This window comes from Crocodylus porosus, unplaced genomic scaffold (genome assembly GCF_001723895.1).
Source record: "Crocodylus porosus isolate Cpor-Errol unplaced genomic scaffold, CroPor_comp1, whole genome shotgun sequence".
NCBI lineage: Eukaryota > Metazoa > Chordata > Crocodylia > Crocodylidae > Crocodylus > Crocodylus porosus.
The window spans coordinates 21,138,027-21,152,817 of record NW_017728949.1 but is presented as its reverse complement, the minus strand read 5'-3'; the positions used below and the strand labels follow the sequence as shown (position 1 = coordinate 21,152,817).

The window sequence follows — 14,791 nt, the reverse complement described above, 5'->3', positions numbered from 1 at the left end:
TGTTCAACATCTTCATTAATGATGTGGACATTGGAGTCAGGAGTGGACTGGCCAAGTTCTCCGATGACACCAAACTTTGGGGCAAAGCATCCACGCCAGAAGAGAGGCAGGTGATCCAGACTGACCTGGACAAGCTCAGCAAATGGGCAGACGAGAATCTGATGGTGTTTAACACCGAAAAATGCAAGGTTCTCCACATTGGGAAGAAAAACCTGCAGCATCCTTATAGGCTTGGCAGTGCTACGCTAGCTAGCACTATGGAAGAAAGAGACTTGGGGGTCGTCATTGACCATAAGATGAACATGAGCCTGCAATGCGATGCTGTGGCTGATAAAGCAACCAAAACTCTGGCTTGCATCCATAGATGCTTCTCAAGCAAATCCCGGGATATCCTTCTCCCCCTGTACTTGGCTTTGGTGAGAAAGCAGCTGGAGTATGGCATCCAATTTTGGGCTCCACAATTCAAAAAGGATGTGGAGCACCTTGAGAGAGTCCAGCAAAGAGCCGCACACATGATCAGAGGTCAGGAAAACAGACATTATGACGATAGGCCAAGAGCCATGGGGCTCTTTAGCCTGGATAAGTGCAGGCTCAGGGGTGATCTGATGGCCACCTATAAGTTTATCAGGGGTTACCACCAGGATCTGGGGGAACATTTGTTCACTGGAGCGCCCCAAGGGATGACGAGGTCGAACGGTCATAAACTACTACAAGACCGTTTCAGGCTGGACATAAGGAAGAATTTATTTACTGTCCGAGCCCCCAAGGTCTGGAACAGCCTGCTATCGGAGGTGGTTCAAGCACCTACATTGAATACCTTCAAGAGAAAATTGGATGCTTATCTTGCTGGGATCCTATGACCCCAGCTGACTTTCCTACCCTTTGGATGGGGGGGCTGGACTGGATGTTCTTCTGAGGTCCCTTCCAACCCTAATGTCTATGAAATCAGAACAGGCTTGTTGGCCCTTCTGATACGTGTCTAGTTCACTGAATCGTAAGTTACTGGCTAAATTTCAGGTAAGTTTACTTGCATGTTCATCCAGAGACTGATGGAGCTCTAGAGGCTGATTGCTTGTTTCAGTGTTCCAAAATGTCTGACCCCTCCGAAATAGTTGACCCCCTTTTAAAAGTTTTTGTGACCTCATCACCAAGTTCCAACCATAGAGCAGTATCCTCAGAACACGGCTGTTGTGGACTGGTTAGTTTGAAATATGTCAGCAACGTCAGGTGAGGGAGGACTAGGGTTATGCAGGAAGAGTGAGCTCCCCCCTCCCTCGGGAATTTCTCCAGCCTTGGTCACGTAGCTCAGTGGTTCCCAACCTTTTCAGACCGTGGAGCGGCAACCTGCAAACCAACATACTGCAGACCGGAAGTGGCCAGCATACTGTGGACTGGCAGCCAACTCTTTGTTTATACTCAATATAAAAAAAGGGTTGGCTGCTAGTCCACAGTGTGCTGGTCACTTCCGGTCTGGCAGCCAACCCTTTGCGCCCTGGTACCGGGCTGCAGTCTGGGGGGTTGGGAACCTCTAACCTCTAACCAAGTGACCAGGTGGACTTAAATCATGCAGCTAGAGTAAACCAGTGGAGCGGGGCTGGGCTGAGGCTGTCTTAGATCAGGAGATGGAGAAAGAGGATTTTTTCACAAGCTGTATAAATAAGTCACAACAGGCCATTCACTAATAGGGGCTTAATCTTATAGGGTTCCCAGAGGCTCCGCTATAGATATAGTAAAGAGTAAAGAAAACCACTCTACCCAGTGGAACCCAGTGCTCAGTCTAGAACAGCATTTCCCAACCTTTTTTGCCCAGTGGCACACTTAGCTAAATAAAAAAGCACCATGGCACACTGGACGCGGAGCGGAGGAGGGTGTCACGTGGCTTGCCAGATGCCGACTGAGGGGGGGGGAGGACAGAAGGCACATGGCCAGCTGGACACCGATGAGGAGAGGTGGCATGCAGCCAGTGGCACACAGCCAGCTGGACGACATTTTGTGCTGGAGCCATGCCCCCTGTCTGTCTGCAGCAGCAGCAGGCAGGGGGCATGGCTCCAGCCCAAAATGCTGTGGCACACCTGGATGTGCCTGATGGCACACCAGTTGGGAAACACTGATCTAGAACATCCCATTAAGCATCTCTGTGATGGTTAGTTTCAGTTCTCAAACTGTGGATTTGTCTCCAGAGATAACATCCTTGCTAACTTCAGTATACGGAAATGGGAGATAACAGACCTGATTACCTCCCCATCAGCCCTATTGTCTCTCTGCAAGTTTGGGTAGAAAATACCTTTTTAAATTCCTTTGTAAGTTAACAAAGCATTTTAAAATGCAATGTCTGGCTGTAGACAAGAGTAACTTTTAATTTTAAAAGTTGAAGGGGAGCTGCAGCTTGGGATCTTAGCTGTTACACTAATTCTTACCTCTGCATGCTCCTGTAGCCATACAGGTGAGCTGAATTGGGAGTGCTCAACTGCCACGTGGGGGTGCAGGGCTGGTCCACAGGCTGGATTGGACCCTGCATACAGGATCAGGCCCCAGGGCCTTAATGCCACCCCTGCCCAATCCCACCTGTGAGGATTGGGCTCTGGGGGCCTTGTACTGCCTCTTTAGTCCTATATGTGGTTATCAGGCTCCAACAGCCCCGTGCTGCCTCCACCCAGTCCTCCATGTGGGGATCAGGCTTCAGGGGCCCTGCACCACTTCAGCCCAACCCCCTGAGTCTCCCATGGAGCCCTGTGGGCTGGATGACAGTGCTGGGTGTGGATCTAGGTCAGAGGTTGAACACCCCTGTTTTTACAGTTATAGCTTGTTACAAATTATTTTTGCTTCTACCAGTTTGGGACTTCTAAACTTTATTGGGTAAGAAGCAATCTAGCATACTTTGTCTGTGAAGCACCAGGCACACATGTGGTGTTCTAAATTAATTAAGAAAATATTTCAGCAAATATGATGGGCTATGTGGATGTGGTTAGCTGTGAAGATGGGGGATTACAATTATAAGTCATTGTGGTAACTTAATGGTTCATTACAGAATGAAACTTACCTGTGGTTTTTAACCTCCATATTCAGTCCAATATTAAACAAGGCTCCAAAAATAGCTTTTCATAGGGTAATATGCTCTCTTGCAGTACAGTTCACCACAAGAGGCAGCAGAGTTGAATTCCAGCATCCTCCAAGATGTGTAATTAACTTGTGGCAAAATTACAAGTTCTCTTTTGCAACTTTTAGCTTGTCATTAGAATAGTATAGCACTTTAGTGCCAACAGAGATCTTCCTTCCCCAGATTTGTCAATCCTGCAGTGGTCCTCTGGACAAGCAGTTCTCAGCTGGGGGCCCACAGCCCTTTGGGTGGCTGTGAGCAGGTTTCAGGGAGTCCACAGGGGCTGCAGATCTGTCATGGTTGTGATCTCAGAGGTCAGCTGGGGCAGCCTGCACCTGGGATGAGCCTGCTACTACTGCTGGTACTACATTCATGGAAAAACACAGATTTTTTTCTGTTAAAGGAGAAAAACATGGGAAACCACAGGTTTCTCCTTGTAGGCTGGACATGTTCCAGCCTGCAAAGAGGCTGGTTGCGGCTGGTGGGGAGTGGGAGAAAGCCAATATGACAGGGATTGCCACATATGCACTTGGCAGCCAGGTAGCAGTAGAGAGCATCTCCCACAGTTCTCCACAGGTAAGTTGAGGGGGACAGGGAGCCATAGGCTGCATGTTAGGTGGGCAAGGAGGGGCACATGCCCTTCCCCCGATTTCTGCAGACTGGCTAGCAGGACCTAGCGCAAGAGGGTGGAGAAGGACAGCGAGACATGTTGCTGCTGATACCAGGACCCCTGTGCCAGCCACACTGCCAAGAGTGGGAGGAATACAGACCAAGGGGCCATACTGGCCTCATCTCCTCCCACCATGAGAGGGTGCGAGGGCAGGGTAGGGCACCACAGGTGGCCTATGGGGTGTGGACCATGTTCCTCTCTCCCATCCCCCCGCTGTGAGTTGGGAGTGAGGGGCACTGGCAGGGCTCGGGTGGTGGTGGGGGTTGCAGGTTACGAGTCCAAAAAGATTGAGAACCACTGCTCTAAACCTTTCTTCTTGAAAAAGTCCCTTGATATAATTGCAAAGTGAATTGGTTGTAAGTCTCCATCTAGTGGCTGAGAGGGAAACCTTGGCATCCCTTCCCAGTTCTGAACATCTCTTGTAATATACTACTACACAAAGTACATTTTAGAAATTAGAGATGGGAAAGGTCAATGATGCTACTTGGCCTGTCTCCTCAGTGTTGCAAGAGGTTCCCTGGGTTTGTTTCCTAATGGGCTTTCCTGCCTGACTTTTTTTAAAACGCTTAAGTCATTTTCTTTGGATCCGAACTTAAGCCCAGTATGCTTTGCATCATTCTCTGTCCACAATTCAATGCATTTCAATCCTGTGAAACACTTGCTTCATATTAATGATAGTATGGAGGTGGCATCAGAGGTCTGTAATCCACTGTACAATTAGTGGCATAATAAGAACCCTTGATGTTGACTGAATCTTTGCCTCTCGTTAAATAAACCTCTTGTTTTCCAGTTGTAAAAATGCTAAGTATATAAAGCTTTTAACATATATCTGACAGTACTCAAGCCCTGAAATACATTCACTTTAGTAAATTTCTTCTTCTTTTCCTAGATACGTTAGAGGAGACCTTTCAAGAACTGGGTTATGAAGTTAATTGTTACAGATATTTAAGTGTGGAGGCCATGAATCAGACATTGCAGGATGCTGCAAAACTGCAAAAGCACAAAGACTATGACAGCTTCATTTGCATATTAGTCAGCCGGGGGAGCTCTCAGAGCATCTTCTGTACGGATCAGCCCTTTCCTGGATTCTCCTTGGACCGGGTGAAGCAGTTTTTTACTGCAGATTCCTGTCCTAGTCTTCTAGGGAAACCAAAGCTCTTCTTTATTCAGAGCTACATTGTAACAGCAACCAATCACGAACCTACCAGTCTGCTGGAGATTGATGGTGATGAACCGAAAATCAATTCTAATGCCAAAAGGACTTGGAACTGTATTCCCAAAGCAGCAGACATCTTCTGGAGTCAATGCAAAGTGGATGTGTCTACACTAGAAAGGTCCCCAACCTCATCCTCCTTTTATTTACAGTGCCTGGCTGAGATCCTGCGAAATCCTCAGAAAAGGTGAAAGAAATTAGATAACCGTTTTTGCTGAACATGCTGTCCCACAGGAATTGAGATACGAGCTTTTATCTCACTTGGTACTGGAGCACATCTTGATAAGGCAGAACAGAGAAAGGTGGTACCCAGGCCTGGAGGAATGGTTCAAATGCATCTACACATCGATGGGGAAAGGAAGGTACTTTAGAGGTGGGGTGGAGCTTCTGATTCTGAAATGAACTCTGAATTTGTGTTAGGCCTGGCATTATTTCAAGGGTGAGAGGGAAAGGCCCAGGAACAGGTATGCGAACACTCAGGATTTACATGCTTTGGGGGAATAACTCCTTCCCCAATATACAACATACAGAATAGGCCTGCTATCCAAACTGTGGATAGTCTTGCTGTTAATCTTAAACAGCAAAATCCTCAAGTAATAAGATGGCGCTTGCGTATAAACAGGCCCTTCTCCATACAGGGCCTCTTGTCCTTCTCCACTAATTTATGTTCTCACAAAGAGACACATGTCCATTTATAACCCTAAGTTGAAGTTAACTGAAGTAGCTTCCCAGTCTGCCTGGCAAGGGGAGAGAGAGTCAGCAAAACTGATCCGCACCTACTGACAAATCCCCAAATCTGTCACTAGATGACAGTAGGTCAGGAATGAAAGGAGACTAATTGTTAATTGTGTGTCAGTATATGTGAGGTATAATATAGGCGTTTATGAAAGAGGATCTGCAGCCTTGAGGATCTGAGCTCAAAGTTGTCTTAAAGGCTGACGTTGAAAACATTCTTTCCACGAGTCTGGAGCTGCTTGCCTTTTAGTAGCTTCTTTGATTTAAAGTTATGATCTTCTGCTGTGTTCACTAATGACAGATGCTAATGTTTCTTCTTATCCCTGTAGAAAACTCTCCTTACTGGATATCCATATTGAGCTGAACAGAAGAGTCTATGACCAGAATAAGTTCTGTCACCCAACACAACATTATTCACTCCTGTTATGGCACACCTTGAGGAAAAAACTCTTTCTTTTTCCAAGTTAAGAGCTAATGGAACTTCCATGGAAAGGTAGCAAATTGGAGACACTGTTAAGATAGGTGTATGTCTGTCTGGGCTTTTCTGATATGCCTGTTGTGGTAGGATCGGGGTATCTAGAAATGTTTTGGATGCTTCACCAGTGGAAGTTCTTAATCACATAGTTTAAGAAACACAGTCAATATTTAGTTCTGTAGCAGATCTGATAACCCAGTCAACAGGTAAACTGCATCAAAAGGATTCTTAAACAAGCCACATGTTTGTTTTTAGTTATTTATTTCTGTTTTCAATTTAACAACAAGATTTACTTTTTGAAACTTACCTACCAGAAGTGTCTGTCCAAAGCTTTGGGTGTTCCTGCTAATATTTAAAGATGAGAATCTGCTAAGCAATCAAGATTCACTACTGGCCACGTGTACAATCCCAAGTCATTCCTAGTCCATAATTGAAGTGGGGGAAAACACATTTCTGAGTAAAGGGCTGTCAGAGAGGATACTTCTTGATAGCTCCATCTCTTTTGTAGCAAAGGAGCTCCAGTGTTTCCACTGATTGTTGCAAGGTGACATGAGTGGAAAACAAGTCTCTCGGAATATGTGAACTGAAATCATTTAAGTTGAAACCAATACCTTGCCTTGTACCTAGAAGTCCCCAAACTATCAATATATCTCACAAACCACTAGTGCTCCCACACAATAGACTGCCATGTTCTGGACTAACTTTACCTTGTGAATGACCCAAAATATGGTCTTATAATAATTTGGTTATGTGGTGATAAAGACCTGGGTAAGGGTAGCACGGTCTGCATCTGGAAAATCATACTCGGACTCAGTCTATCCACACAGATGGAGAAAAGAACTGTTTACCACAGCTGAGTCTGAGCATCCAGCAGCAATCCAAGGCCTGATGACACCTGCTTAGCTGTGAATGCTAGCTTGTAAATAAATTGCTCACTATCCATTATGGATGCTGATTATGAGTAGCATAATACCTTTGGCTTTTCCCTACTGTCCTAGCACTAAAAAACACTGTTATCCAGAGTAAACCTTAGACAGGTACCCGAAATCTTTAGCAAGATACAAGATTGCTTTTCCCCCTGCAGTAGGTGGCTCATTCACAATGATGACATACAAGGTATTATCAACTTACTGCAGATACTGTAAACACTTCATATGCACATTCTCCACCCACCCCCCTTTTCACTATTTTTTGCATACAACAAACAAACTGCATTTATAACCTCATTGTAATAGCTGTCTCTGTTTCCATGATGGAACATAAAGAGCTTAATTTGTAAATGTAGCAGTTCTTTTCTTCTCTATCAAAGCAGTTTTTAGATGATCAAAAGTTATGAGATGACTTATCTAGGTTTCAATTCTATGAAAGGCAAATCAGCTGTACTACTCAAGTGACTACTCATTTGCGTAGCTCAGCTGATCTACCTTTTGTAGGACTGACACCTGGATGAACCACCTTAAAACTTCTGTTACTAAACTATATTTCCATCCATAGCGTGGTTCCCCTTTTAAAATAAGCTCTATTGGAAACTAACGTTTTTGGTGTATCTTCCACCTAGAAAACAATATTAGGCCCTGACTTGACTAGAAATTATTTTCATTATACCAACAATCCTCATGCTGTGCATGCATTTTATACCAATATAAAATTCTTTGGGCTGGCAAAATTTACTGTTGGATCCATAAGCAAAATAAACTACAGAAGAACTTTTTTGCTAGTAACATGACATTTAAGCTACAACAAGAAATGCACCCCTCGCTTGCATAGCTACACTGGCAAAATTTTTAGTGTAGACCAGGTCTACAAGAGCTGCTAGAGGCAAAATGCAGCTGAGAGTAATGTGTTGACCAATAATCTTGTATAAATGAGTCATTATTTTGTTTCCCAGTTCCAACTTCCGTGGCTTGGCTTTCCCTCACAGCCAGACTGTTTTGTCATTTTCCTCCAGAAGAATCAATATTATCTTTGAATGGAGCCTGTAGCTGAAACAAGTAAATTTTAAAATTTGTCCAGTCAAGAAAAATATGCTTGATACTGAAGAACCAAGCATGAACTCAAAAAAGGAACCAAGATGCCTTGAAGAGCTATATATTTATTTATATTTATATATTATTTTGTATAATATTGATATATGCATTCATACAATACATTCTTTTTTTTTACACATCCACTTTTTTAAAATACCTTTTTGTTCAGTCTTCATTTTGTATTCTGTTTTGTTTGCCATGTGGTGAGGATGGGGTGTCAACAGTACAGCCTGTGGGTCAGATCTGGCCTGTGGGTCTCAGACCAATCCCATGCACTGCATAGAGCACATGCTGGATAGCATGCAGACCTGGTCTGGTACCTGCTGCATGACCACACTAGACTGGCTTTGTGCACTGGCTCTGGGGCCCAATCAGGCCCATAGATTGTCCCTGTGTGCAGCAGACAGTGTGCAGGGTGGGTCTGGCATGGGTGCCACATACAACTTGCACCCTGTGCCAGCCACACATGCCAGCATGCAGTTCGAACCCTGGAATTAGGTCAGCACAAATTGTATGTGGTGTGAGGGCTGGCCCTGGTGTGTACATTGCATGCAGCATGGAAGATCTGGCCCTCTGGGGTGTGCACTGTTTCAGTGCAGACACCTTACGCAGTACATGACCTGCACCATCTCAGCACAAGCCCCAGACTGGAGCCAGGGAGTACTGTATCATCTCCATGTGCCAGACTGGCCCTGGACCAGCTCACAGGCCAGATGAGTGACATGGGGCAATCCATAGGCTGTATTAGGCCCACAGATCCCTCTCCCCCTCTGCATGCTGTATCTAGCACTCCCTGTATGTGTGACACCTGCCCTGGGGCCTGCATTGCACACAGCATGTCTGGAGCAGGCACCACATGGTTCATGACCTGGATTGGTGCTGAATCCAGTATCCGGGGGGATTATTCCAGAGTGGCGCAGTGTGTATCCTGCGCCCTGCCAGTCTGTCTCCTGCTGCATGCTGCCTATTGGATTTGGCCCACAGGCTGTGTTTCTGACACCCTGATATATGCAGTTTATTTCTAGCTCTGGATCTTTCATAATATAATCAAACATTAGCTTAGAGCTCTTTACCTTTTTCCATTTCCCTTCTCAGCCCTCTCCTGTAAAAAGCACTTCTGCCATCTTTCATAGCAAATAAAAATGGGAATGGTAGAAACAAGAGAAGAAGCGTAGAAACAGAGGGGAAAGAATTAGTGAAAGTGAAAAAAGAAAGGAAAAAGAAAAGCATAAACAAAGCAGAGGGTGGCAGAAAGAAGAAAAACCTAAAGGAGAAGACCAGGAGGAGGCTGAAGGGAGAAGGTATTGAAGAGCATTAAGGGAAAAGTGGTGTTGTAGGAGACAGAATGGAAAAACGAGAAAAAGGAGGATGGGGGAGAGAGGAAGCACGGAAAGGAAGAATAGAGATTTTTGCAGTACCCAAGAGCAAAAAGAAAAAAAATCCTGTGAGCGATGGTAGCAATTTGGCAACAGGATCTCACTCTGTCTCTTTCAGCTGTTTTGTGCCCCTTAGCAGGTGTGTGGAAGTTGTCCACCTCTGCCTTACTGTTCACTTAAAATATGTACATGTACATAGAAATGTAAATATGTAGAAACTGAAAAGTTGCACATGTGAATTGCATGGGGTGCTTTGCTGCTTTCTCTTGCTAGCATTCTGTGGCTAAACAGCTTTCAGATTATATTGCTTGTATTCAGTAGCCAGTAAAAGAATAAGGTTTCAGATCAGCATGTTAACTGGATATGAGCCACTAGGGTGGGTCAGAAGGAGCAGGGAGAAGCAATGACAGCATGTTACAGTCAGCCTTCTGAGCCTGCTGTCAAAAAGATAAAGTGAAGACACTCCCTCTCCTGAAGCTCACATCCAGGCCAGGCTCAGGGTCTAGAAAAGTGCTGTCAGGCTCGTTCTGTAGGCAGTATTGCATTTTCAGGGGCCTAAAATTCCTCTGCTTTCAGCTATGAAAGGAGAAAAGCTCAGTGCTCCTAAGTCCCCTTATGAGAAAAAGGAGAAGAGAGATGAGAAACGGTACATTGAGTGAAATAAACTGCAGAGGCTGCAATGACACAGTGAGTCCTGCTCTTTGACTTCCCTCACTGCAGGAAGCACAGATTTGTTCTTTAATTCCCACTGGTGTAACGGCCAGTGTGCCAGCTGACATGATCTGAGCCTTGTATTGTAAATCACCAAGCCTTGAGCTTCCATAGGTGTCATTTATCAGAAAGGTGCCAGAAAATGCAATTGGATTTCAAAGAGTTTGGAAGGAGATTGTGATGCTCACAGTTGCACCTCTGTCATTTTGTGTGCTCTGTCTCTAATGTTCCTCATCACCTATTTCATAGTTTACTTAGAGGCTAGAATAAAAAGGTTTAAGTGTTTGTGTAACAGGTGATGCCAGAATTGTTTCACTATTTCTTATAGTTGAAAAATACGTATAAAAAGCTACCGTATTTCAAACGTAAGAGTCCAACCTTAAAACATGGGGATGTCTTTCAGTCAGGTCCCTGGGCATCAAAATAATTAAATAATTAAATGGAAGCAGCACTTTTCCTTACAAATGCCTGACCAGGGTCCTTTGCATTGGAAACTATCCCAGCATACCTTGCTGATTAGAATATCCCTTTATATTTGTTGAAAACAAGCCACTTCAGCTTGAAATGGACCATTTCATAGGCGGTGAATATTTGCTGTGTCTCTTGTTTACAGTTAGTTGATATTCTTCTTAGGATTTTTCTGTTTCCTTTTTTCTTCCAATGAACAGTAATGCTCTTTCTAAAAATTTCTTTTTCTTACTCTGTTTTTTCATGGCTCTATTTCTTCATCCAGAGGAGCGTGGCAGCATAGTAGGTCATACTGCAGGCATGTCTGTGGCACCGCATACTTCATATTCACCTGTTCTCCATGCTGCAAGGGACCAGCGCAGAGTTGGGGGGAGAGGGTTGGGAGGGGGTTGTTTTTTGGGAGGTGGTTGCTTTGTTTTGTTTTGTTTGTTTATTTTTTGTGGACCCCTGGATATGGGGTCAAAAAACACCCCAAAAAAAGCAAAGCGCACAGAGGAGCAGTGCATGTTGCTCAAAACCAAAGCCAGGCTGGCCAGAGCCACAGTCTGTCTCCTGGCTAGGCTTTAAGCCACTGCTGCTGACCCAGGAGGCCCCCAGAACCTAAGGTAAAGCTTCTGGGGCCAGCCCAGTGCTGACCCCAGCCTCCCTACCCCACCCAAGGTAACTTGCCGCATGCAAGAGGGCCCGTGGCACAGGCATTCACCGGGGTAAGTAGTAGTGGCACAAGGTGCACCACTGCTGGTTGTCCCAGGGGAACCAAACATCCATGCTCATGTGGATGTAGCACATAATGTTTGTTGTGAACTCTGTTTTGTTGGGTAATTCCTTGCCTTGTGTGGTGCCATCCTACTGTTTTGTTCAGTAGCACATTTTAGCTGTATGCATTCTGTCAGTTGTTTGGGGACATTTAATTTGTTTGTGTTTTTGTTGTATTTTTTAGTTTTGTGAATAATGACTAAATATAAAAAAGGTCCCCTAATTGTTTGATTCATTGGGAAAAAAACATATTGTAGGATGAGATCACTTCAGATGATTGTGTGTTTTAATTGATTCAATTTGTGTAGAGGCTTTACTTCTTTTTGGTTTTGCAATTTAAGATTAAAGAGAGAGAGAGAGAGAGAGAGAGAGAGAGAGAGTGTGTAAAACTACATTATAAATGCTAGGTTTTTTGTAATCCTGTGGCTGATAGGATATCCTGTTTGAATTTTACAAAACTGATCTCAGGAAAAAAAATCTGAGTAGTTGACCTGGTAAATACATAACCAAGTATACAATTTTGTTCACATGAATACTCCCAGTAACTTCTTAAGAAATAATAATGTGGGTAAAGGTAATCATGGGAGTATAAATTTGCAGATTTGGGGCTAAGATTCAGTTTTTATTTAAAAATCTCTTCTCTGTGGCACAAATACTTTGCCTAGACACTTTGCAGGCCAGTGTTATCAAATGAGAATCTAAACTTGGGCTTTTGGACCCATATTTAGGCATCTATAGATGGAATCTTTAAAAAACACCTGTGTGACATCAGAGGACAAGTCTCCTTGACTTAAGACTGCAAATTGATGGAGAAGCATAGCCTTGTACAAAAGTTGTGTAGACTATTTGATTATGTGCCTGTGTTCTCACAATAAGGCTATTAATAAGATCCTGGGTTTTGACTTTTTTAGTCTAGATGAACATTTAAGGTGTCCAACTACTGAATGGGGGAAAAACCTCTATGTAATCTAAAATTCTACCAATAACTAGGAACCCAAGGAAAAAAAATATGCCTGTGCACTTTAGTAAAGTAAGGATGCAGACACATGACAAATCTATTCCCATGTCATTTCCTTTGGATTTTACTCAGTGAAGACAGGGAAATGACCAACTCTCCTAGGCTGGGTGCCCAAAGTAGATGCCAGTAACAGCAACTGGCCACCAGGTGGCAAGAAAAATCCAGTTTGATTTGAGAAAATGGCTATCCCAAGTGAAACATCAGGGCTTACAAAACTAATCTCAGGGGGAAAAAAATTCCATATTGCCTCTGTTTTGCCTCCAGAGCAAGTACTATACTCCTTTTGATGGTAGACAAGCACCTTTATAGGTTAATTAAATAGGATACACCAGTGTATATATAGACAGCACAAACTTCTGTGAACCCAAGTTCACTTCATCAGATAGTGGAATCGCATCGGAGACTAAAAGGTTATGGGACATCAGGTGAAAGTTGACTCCGGACATTCTACCGAAGCCCCTATTCTTCAAGTGAGTACAGTGTGTATATTGCAGTTTTGCCCATCCCACACATTCAAAGACACATTAGGTAGGATTAAAAAACTATGAGGCTTTTAAAAAGGGTAATACCGTATAGGTGTTTGCTTGCTTCTGGTCTGTGAAACTGCCTAGTGTACTTAGGTCATGTTTGCGAGCTTGTCTCTGCCACTGTGAGGGCTGAATTTATTATTTTTTTAAATTAAACCCAAACCCACAAAATTCCAGCAGGTGGCATTTCAAAAAAGAGCAAATTAGGGAGTGGTGCTACTTTGCACTTTGATTGTCGCTGATGATGTCACACACTGACTCCAGGGAAAAATGTTCCAACGAGCCCTGTTCAAGTGTTGGCATTTCTCTTATTGGAGCACAGCAGCTTGTCCCCAGAGGCTGCCTGCCACACTGTTTCCACTGGAGGAAGAGTGGACTGCTTAGCTATGATCTGTGAACAAGCAGCTCTGCAGTCTCTTGGTTATATTGATCTTAGAAGGGTGATTTTTTTTCATCAAATCTTTTTAAGTCATGTACCAGCAATGGCTAGGAATAATACCCCTTCCTCACCAAAGCTCATACATCTCAGATCCAGTTAGTTAATAGCAGTGATTCTTGACCAGGGTGCTGTGGGACCTGGGGTGCATTAATATCCCTTCAGGAGTGCCCTGGGGTGTTTACCGCCATTAGATGTGCAGACATGATTCATAAACTAAACCCAGAGATTTCTGATAGGAATCCGTAGTGTTAAAACCATGAGGCCTCTGTGCTCTGAGGTCTTTGCAACAGTAGGCTTGCTCTATTATTTCCCTACAGTCAAGAAAAAAAGTGAGAGCGAAGAGCTGGTGTTCTCTGACGGGTGCCTCGAGTCTTAACAGGGTGGAGAACCACTGGTCTGTAAGGTAGGGTTACCTATTTCAAGCTCCAAAAAAGAGGACACCTCTTAAGGGGGAGGTAATATGATTGTGGGGGGCAGTGATATGCCAGGGCCCTGCCCCTGCCCCTATCCCTACCCCTTCCATTGCCCCTCCAGACCCACAGTACCCTGCCCTCCCTGGGCCATGCTGGTGCCTCTCCTGACCCACGTCCCTCTGGTGCTGCCAGTGCCCCATACGCTCAACCCACAGTCCCCACCCCATGCCCATCACTCCCAAGCCACAGCCCCCCAGCTCTGCTGACCTGCAGCCACCTGCTCCCCCCAGCTCTGCAGCACTCCCAGCTGCGAGCAGAGCAAGGGCACGGCCTCACACGCACCTTCCCACTGCCCCTGAAGGGCCTCCGTCCCCTTCCCTGCTGAGGGGGCAGATGCTCCCCTGCCCTGCCCCCAGCCCTGGTGCCCAGACAGCTTCCCCCACCTGGCCCCCACGGGGGGGGGGTGTCCTATTGCCCTCCCCAGGCCCAAGCAGCTCCTTTCTAGGGCAAGCTAGGAAAAACTTCAGTGCTGAGCAAAACCTGGACATTTCATTGATTATATTAAAACAAAACACAAAAAACCCCCGCCCCAAATGATGATCCCAAAAGAGGACACGTCCGGGCTAAGGCGCAGTTCTGCCTGTTCAGACCCTGCTTTCTGCCAGCCTCGCCCTCCGGGCCGCTCCCATCGATGTCCCGTGCCCTGCCCTGCGGGCCGCCGGCGGCTTCGCACCCGGGCGAGCACCACGACGGGCTCTGCCCGCCTCAGGAAGGCCGGTTTGGCTCGAGGAGCTGGGGCCACCTTCGCTGAGCCCCGCGGCCCCAAGGAGGCCTCCGTGCGCCCGTCCCGGCGGACGCGCCACAAC

General features: G+C 45.3%; 2 protein-coding genes across 4 annotated transcripts in view; both read left to right on the top strand.

The window, feature by feature from the left end:
• Positions 1-8,392, top strand: part of CFLAR (CASP8 and FADD like apoptosis regulator) — a 31,603-nt gene extending 23,211 nt beyond the window's left edge. For all 3 annotated transcript variants that reach the window (XM_019553869.1, XM_019553871.1, XM_019553870.1), the window contains 2 exons: positions 4,657-5,167; positions 6,045-8,392. In XM_019553869.1, coding sequence (XP_019409414.1) covers positions 4,657-5,167; positions 6,045-6,183 — 650 coding nt within the window. In that variant the 3' untranslated portion in view covers positions 6,184-8,392. The remainder of the gene's footprint in view (positions 1-4,656; positions 5,168-6,044) is intronic.
• Positions 6,122-14,791, top strand: part of LOC109322724 (caspase-10-like) — a 27,393-nt gene continuing 18,723 nt past the window's right edge. Inside the window, exon 1 of the mRNA XM_019553867.1 lies at positions 6,122-6,208. The gene's annotated coding sequence lies outside the window, so the exon portion shown is untranslated. The remainder of the gene's footprint in view (positions 6,209-14,791) is intronic.